The sequence below is a fragment of the Lathyrus oleraceus genome, chromosome 5, assembly GCF_024323335.1.
Source record: "Lathyrus oleraceus cultivar Zhongwan6 chromosome 5, CAAS_Psat_ZW6_1.0, whole genome shotgun sequence".
NCBI lineage: Eukaryota > Viridiplantae > Streptophyta > Magnoliopsida > Fabales > Fabaceae > Lathyrus > Lathyrus oleraceus.
This window is the reverse complement of record NC_066583.1, coordinates 100,566,519-100,574,934: the sequence shown is the minus strand read 5'-3', so window position 1 is coordinate 100,574,934 and position 8,416 is coordinate 100,566,519. Positions and strand designations below refer to the sequence as shown.

General features: G+C 30.5%; 1 protein-coding gene across 1 annotated transcript; it reads left to right on the top strand.

The window, feature by feature from the left end:
• The first annotated feature begins 1,540 nt into the window (after nt 1-1,540).
• On the top strand, nt 1,541-3,060 carry LOC127085441 (uncharacterized). Its single transcript, XM_051025952.1, has 2 exons — nt 1,541-2,238; nt 2,325-3,060. The coding sequence occupies exons 1-2, from the start codon at nt 1,822-1,824 to the stop codon at nt 2,565-2,567; spliced, it is 660 nt and encodes a 219-aa protein (XP_050881909.1). The 5' UTR covers nt 1,541-1,821; the 3' UTR covers nt 2,568-3,060.
• The last annotated feature ends 5,356 nt before the right edge of the window (nt 3,061-8,416 follow it).

Here is an 8,416-nt window from a genome sequence, read left to right as displayed (position 1 = left end):
GATCTGATATAGTGTAGCTCTTGTTCAAGACCTAAAGTCCAAACACAAGAACTTGAAATCTTGAGAACATAGTTTCAATGTTCTCATCATCTTTCATTCTGAATAACTCATATTGTTGAACCAGAAGATTTGCTTTAGCTTCTTGAACTTGTTGATTACTTTCATAGGTAGCACATAAAGATTTAAAGATAGTTTTGGCAGTTGACTTGCCAATAATATTTATGTACTCAAAATGAGGCAAGGCATCAACAATAATGCCTCTCACTCTATGATGTTTTTGTATATATTTTTCTAAGCAGAAGTGAGATACTTTCTGTCACAAACTATTCCAATACCATTGACTTGAAATTAATGCCATCTTCTAAGGTATCCAATATCTCATCATCCAGACCAATGATGTGAGTTTACATCTTACTCTTCCACCATTCAAATTCAATAGAGTCTCCACTGAATGTTGGTGGTCTAGCAATATAGCTGTTTTGACCAGATGTACTTTGATCATGGTTATTATTACCACGAGGAATACCACCACCAGGACTTTTAACTTCAGGACCATCAGGCAGGATGAATGAAGTATTTTTCTCAAGATCTTTTCTACACCACTGTTAAGTGTTATAGTGAAGACCGTTCTCTGATCCAAGTGAAGGTGAGAAAATACACAAGAAGGGGGAGGTTGAATTGTGTAGGATACTTATTTTATAGAGGTAGATAAAAGATTCGTTAGAAAGTTGTTTACACATGAAAACTTTGAAATGCAACAACTCCAAGAGAGAGACGTTGGAAGATGAATCCTGATAAGATATTCAACCATGGTGTAGTAGCATAGTCCACTGCATCTCTTTTTCATCCTATGTATAAATCAGTCGAAGGGGAGAACTAGAGAAGTCATATAAGCTTTTCTTTAGCCTTGCACTAAGGGACTCTAGTTGACTTCCCCTCCCCCCCCCCCCCCCCCCCCCCCCCCCCCCCAAATCTGGTGTTGACAATATAGGTCTTCTATGGGGACAATGTATGAACTAGAGGATACAATTTTCAAGTTAAGGCCTATAGTCTAAGCTATCACCAAAGGCAGAAGCACCATGATCAGAGTCTGAACCTTCAGAAGCTGAACCATCATGTTTAGAGTTTGATCCTTCAGAGTCATCAGATTATGATCCATCAGAATATGGGACATTCAGCTTGTCAACAAATGCTTTCAACAGGGTCAATTTTGAGTAGACTTTAAGTTTTATGATCCTGCACAATTGAACATATATTTGTATACTCAACTATTCTTTAAGTAATTTTATATCATCAAAACCAAGGGATATGAACACATCGTGTTCCAACATTATATCTCAGGATGATCAACAGGTTTCCTTCATTACTCAAGTTGACAACAATCCTATTGGTTTATTTGTCATATATGCCTCCACTAATCCATGTTTCTAGAAGAACTTTGTGGTCCACCCTCTCTTCTATTCAGTCTGCTATTGATGGGCCTTGGTCTTTCATTAGGGATTTCAATGTCATCACAAGCTATCATGAGCATAAAGGTATTCACCCTCCGGCTAAGCTTCCTATGGATGAGTTCTTAAATTGGACCAATAGTAACAATCTGATTCACCTTCCCATTATCGGGGCTTTCTTCACTTGGAGTAATGGTAGAAGAGGCAATATTTGACTAAAAAAAGACTTGATAGGTGAATTTGTAAACAGGCTTGAATTTCCACTTGCACTACTGTTTCTTATTTCACCCTTCCTAGGAGAAAATATGACCACTTCCCTCTGGTTCTGAACTTCAAAGCTAATGAGATTGGTCATGCTTCCTCCTTTAAATTCATGCAGACGTGGAACCTTAATCCTAACTGCAAATCCATTGTTAAAAAAATTTGGAACTACACCATTCATGGTGATCCTATGTTTGTCTTGAACCACAAGCTTAAAGACATCAAGCAAGAGTTGGATACTTGGAATACACAAACTTTTGGCACTATTCATAACAGAGTTATTGAGGCAACCTTGAAGATTAACAACATACAACTGTCAAATGATAACAATGGTCCCTCTGATACTCTTTTGGAGCAAGAAAAGGCGGCTAAGATTGAACCGGATTATTCCCTCCAGATAGAAGATGTTTTTTGGAGAGAGAAAGCTAGAGCTAAGTGGAATTGTGAAGGAGACAAAAACACTGCTTACTTCCATAGACTGACTAAAATCAAGCAGGCTACTAAGAAGATCTCTATGCTCAATATTGAGGTTCCAGCATCACTGGTCCTAAACTAATTGTTGATCATGCAGTTAATCATTTCACTAACCTATTTTCTTTTATTAACTGTGTGCAGAATAACCACATTATTGAAGACACTATCCCTTGCTTGATTTCTGATCAAATAAATGATGTTCTATCCATGATTCCCACCCCTGAAGAAATCGTTTATGCAGTGTTTGCTATGAATAAAAATGGTGCCCTAGGATCTGATGGAAATGGTGAATCTTTCTTTCAATCTCATTGGAATACTGTGAAATTTGATGTTATAGCTGCTACTTCTCAATTTTTTTCTCAAAACTGGATCTCCCCCAACTAGAATGCTAGTACAATTTCCCTTATTCCCAAGGGACCATGCTGACACAATTTCTAAATACATACCAATTGCTATGGGAAATTTCAAATAAAGAATTATCTCTAAATTTCTGGCTGATATATTAGCTGTTATTCTTCCCAATATTATTTCAAAAGAGCAAAGGGGTTTTATTAAAAGGCTTAGAACTTGGAAGAAGGGTTGCTTGATAAATTATCACATCTCCTCCTCCATTTAGAGTGGCATAAGACCCAAGTTCCAAATAGTGCAGGATAAATCCAGTTGGAATATTAGAAATGGAGACAAGGTGAACTTCTGGAAAGATAATTGGTGTGGCATTTTTATCGGTCACCGCCTCAATATTGGTGATGATAGACTTGTTGAGCTAAATCACACTGTCAAAGATTTAATTGTGGAGCATAGTTGGAATATTCCTTCAATCATTCAACAAGATCTTGGGTTAACTTGTAATCACTTTACCTGGTGGAATGAGGTTTCAGGGGATGCTTTTGGTAATTATATTAGAGATCGTTTAGGTCTCCCTAATTATCGTTTTTCTCGTTATGAGGTTTTGACTTTGTCCCCCTTGTTGCGTTCCTTCTCTTCAATATATTTCTCTTTTCTTTTTAAAATAAAAATATTGTACTCTTATCAAATACAATAATTTATTATTTATTATTTATTTTATCTACTTTCTATTTAATAAATAGTGTAACTATGAATAGTAGTAATAAAAATATTTTTTATTGTATTTAACTAAAAATAATAAATAAATATAAACTTTTTCTCTCTAAAAGTAATAATAATGAGGAATATAGAAAAAATATAGAAAGATAAAAAAGAGGTCTATTAGTCATAGAAAAAAGAAATAATTAATAATTAACTATTAGTATATTATAGGAAAATGATTAAATGTATTAATAAATAAATATGTGTATTATTATGGAATCAGATGGGACAAGAAGGATTCATCCTAAATGTGCATGCTTGTCACATTGTTTTAAATATATTTTCATACATGCATGTGTATTAGTATCAGCAAGTTTGTTTTGTTTTTGTTTTTCAAAATATTTTAGATAGTGTAACATAATTTTGTATATAAAAAATTATAAAAAAAAATTTATAAAAATTTCATATTAAATTTGATTGAATAATTATTCTTAAAATATGATTTTAAATATTTTATTGAAATCTTTTGTAGATATCAAAATTTCAAAAAATTATTTTAAATAGATTTTCATAAAACTCATTTTTAAAATATAATTTTTAAAAATTTATGGTTTGAATTATGTTTTGATTTTAAATAATGTATGTTTATATATGATTCCAAAATTAATCATTCAATTTAAAAAAACAAATATAAAAATTATAATTTTTTAATTTTTTTTATAAATTTCAATTTTAAAAATATGTTTTTTTAAAAACTAAAATAAACATGCCCATATATTCCGAGGACCAAAGTGCCTCGTCTTCTGTTGAATTGTTCCCCGTAAACATCTCGCAGGAAAGGAAACGATATTTTCGGTTTCTATTCATAAGATTTTGAGACTTAAATTATGTAATTTTTAATTTATAAAAAATTGATAAAATATGACAAAATATGACAAAATATTAGTACAAAAATTGAATATTGACTAAAAAAATTTATTGTACTAGGTTCGTTCCAAATTCTTTTTTTTTTAGAATTGTTAATTATATAATTTTATTATTTAAAAATAAAGATCAAACAAATAAACATATTAATATTTATAATTACAAAAATATATCTCATTGATAGAAATGCTATGTTTGATAAAAATAGATAAAAGTTGATAAGCTAACTAGTAGTATAGAGTTGATTATTAATAATTTATGACTTATGATTGACAATTTATAATTTGATAATTGATATTGATAAGTTAATTTAAATGTTTGATAAATTAAAATTTACACTAATTAATAAATATAAAATTTTATTTTATATTTAAAAATAATAGTTCTATTATCTTTTAAATAATATTATTAAATTAATTTTTATTTATTAAAAATAAATATATTAATAAATAAATGTGTAATTATATATATATTAAAAATAATAGTTTATTATTCATTAACTTTTCATCTTCTTTAACATGTTCCTTAAATAAACTTTGAATCTTAACCATTTATTATTAATTTAAAGATTAATAATTATTCTTATCAACATGTTCCTTATATATATATATATATATATATATATATATATATATATATATATATATATATATATATATATATATATATATATATATATATATATATATATATATATATATATATATATATATATATATATATATATATATATATATATATATATATATATATATATATATATATATATATATATATATATATATATATATATATATATATATATATATATATATATAAATTAAACATAATAGTATTATAAAGTTTATCAAAATATATAGAATAATAGTATTATAATTTTGTATTAAATTATATTTATCTAAAATAATAATAAAAATAAATTTATTGTTTATCATTTACTACAACATTATTTTATGTTTATTTTACTTTATATTATAATAAAATTATAAAGAGTAAGAATGAATTTACCAAAATAATAATAATAATATAAATGAAAGATAAAATAAAAACTTAAAAGTTACAAACTTAAAAACTATTTCAAATAGTTTTTTAAAAAAGACAAGCTAATTATAATTACAAAAATTACGAACTACAAAGTAAAAAATATTTATCAAAGAGAGCTTTTAATTTACAAACTAGAATAATATATTTTATAATTAAGCTCGTAATTATTAATTAATCTTCTTTAGTAACTAATTACTAATAAAGAACGAAATGAGTTCTAATATTTCCACTACTGTACTACAGTCGTAGATGATTGAAAGGAAAATAAGAGCTAATGAAGCTTAACTTAAAACTATAAAAAAGGGAAGAAGAGAAAGCAAATGTAAAACGAAGTTACATCAACAACGATGAGCATATACATATGATTGATCGTATTTTATTATTAGCTAATACTCTTCCGACGAGTAAAGCAACAGCTCTCATAACGTTTTTTTATACAATTGATTAATTAAAATCAAAACCAGTGATTAGTGTCTTCAACCTTACCCTGACTCCAATTAAGCACCTTTGCAAGCCACTCATCGTCAAAATCAACTTCATCTTCAAATTCTTCCATTTTGTATTCTTCAACAACTCCTATCTTTTCAAACTCACCAGCCTCCGCTGCATCATGGTGGAGCTCCACCACCGGCGAAATCTCCTCCTCCTCCTCCTCCTTAGGCAACATCGGTGTGATGGGACATGCAATAATCTCTTTGTAGAACTCTTGCATGACTTCCTCTATAGTTTCTTCTTCGAAAGAGAACTGGCTTGCATCTATGTCAGAATCGGCGAGAAGCTCGTGGAGTTTTCCAGCGAGAGCTTCTGTGGTGGATTCTGCAGTTGCACGTGCAATCTCTTCTTCCATCAAAAGAAACAGTGTTGTTCTATTTGTGAAAATGTGAGAAAAATGAAGAAAGTGCGATGCCACGATGGAATTAATGTAGGCGTGGAGTGATGACGTGGCAGCTGATGTGGTGAAACCACCGGTCATCGCACATGGGAGTGATGGCACTCTACCTACCTATATATAACGACAATAGATTTTAATTAAAAATCTATGTTTAATTTTTTTTAATAGCTTATTTATAAAAATAAAACTAAAACTACTCTGATTTCAAAATTTTGAAACCATAAATACTCTATTTTTAGGTCTCCACCATTTAAAATTGTGTGGTCCTAAAGGACCACATTTTTGTAATTTAGTAGGATTTTTTTCATTTGAATCGATGGTATTGTATTTAATTTTTCATTTGGTCAAATTATAAATTAATTAGTGATTAGTAAAAAATAATATTATTAATTATTAATATAAATGTAAAATAAATTAATAATTAATAATGTTAGTAATTATAAATAATATGTTTACTGGTAAATAATTTGGAGTTGAAGTATGGATGACAATGGATATCCATAGGTAGGGATGAAAATATGTTAAACCAACTATCAGGGATCTATGACCTAGCCTACATAGATCCAAGTCAGTCCAAACTTTTTTTAAAATATAAAAGATTTATGTTTTTCGTAAGTTGTTTTCATAAGTTCTCTCAAACAAAGAGTATCACAAAACTTATTTTAATATATAGGAAACTCGAATAAGTCAATAAAAACAAACATTGAGTCTCATTGATCTTTTAATTTGTTAGTCTATTTATCATTAGTTGAATTGCTTAATTATAAATGGTTAAATGAAATAGACTTTTAAGTAGGTTAGTAGGCCAAGCAGGCCTTCAAAAAAATTAGACTTAGGCCTAAAAATAAGCCTATGATAAGCTATAAGCCAAATTAAGACTTTGAATTTTTAAGCAGATCAAACTTAGGCTTGGAAAAACCTAACTCGGTTCAGCCTATTCCCACCTCTAACCATATGTACGGGTACTAGCCTTCCGCTACCCGTCTCATTTAATAACATAAGTAACATACATGCCTAATAGAGAAACTGTTGCAAGAAGTGGAATGGGCTTTCCACGTGTTACATACACGTGTAAGGAAAGAAACTAGAATGAATGTCCCTAGGAAAAACATCATGAACATCATTAAATGCCACACAAACTCATTTCCTACTAAATGATCAAGCTTTAATAACTAAATGATGTTTTGACATCTCTAAATCATTTGGCTGACATTTGACATTACCCAACTGATACACAAGCTACTCAAGGTGTGATGACTCACCATAACTGATGGACTCACCCCTTCATGAGGGACTCTCCCTTCTTGACTGACTCACCCCTTACTGAGGGACTCGTTCCTTCTTAAGGGACCCGCTCCTAACTAAGGGACTCTCCCCTTACTGAGGGGCTCGCTTCTTCTTGAGGGAAACATCCCCCTAATTGAGAGACTCTCCCCTTATTGATGGACTCGTTCTTTCTTGAGATACTCGCCCCTAACTAATGACACACCCTTAATTGAAGGGTTTGACCAAAAGAGTTGATAAGTCTAAAGCACTTCACCCTTCACCAAGCCCTTGTGCTTGAGGGACAATGATATATTTACAAAATCCCATGACAAGGCGATATTGGTCCAAGACCCATAAGAAGATCGGCCTAGAGTATGGCGCCTAGATATAACCCCCACCTTGTTGGTTACTTGCCCTGATGAGAAACGTGTGGGGTTACGTGTGCATAACTATAACGGTAAATTCATGGTCATCAAGCTCTGGATAAACTTGACGTCAATAAAACTAGAGTCGTCACCGCGCTTTTATTATTTCCAAAGGAAAAGGGAAAAGTACGAACAAAACCCAAAGATAAGAAGTTTTCAAATCAAAACTAATAAAATGCCAGAGATTACAGGTAAGGGGGTTGGTTACATAGAGGGAAGGTGTTAGCACCCAAAGTGTCCTAGGTACTCCTAAGGAGCCCTTTTTATGTGTGCATATGTTTTTGGTATAAAAGACGTTTGAGAGAAATAGAGTGTGGGGATGAGAAAAGAATTCATTGATTATATTTTTGTGTTTGACAAGACCTTCAGTCTTGTGCCTACGTACCAACATAAAAATGAGGGATCAAAACCTCGTAGTTCATGGTAAAAATTTCAAATGAGTTGGTGAATTGCTTTTAACAAAAGTTTAATAAGAAATAGGCACAAAAGGCCAAAAGTTTGAATGAAGTTGTTAGTTCTTTTTGTCTTTTGAAATTTTAAGTCAATATGATTAGGTTTATTTACAAATTTGATATAAGAAAGAGTTTGAAAATTCAATGGCACAAGGCCAAAGTTTCTAATCATCAAAACAAAGT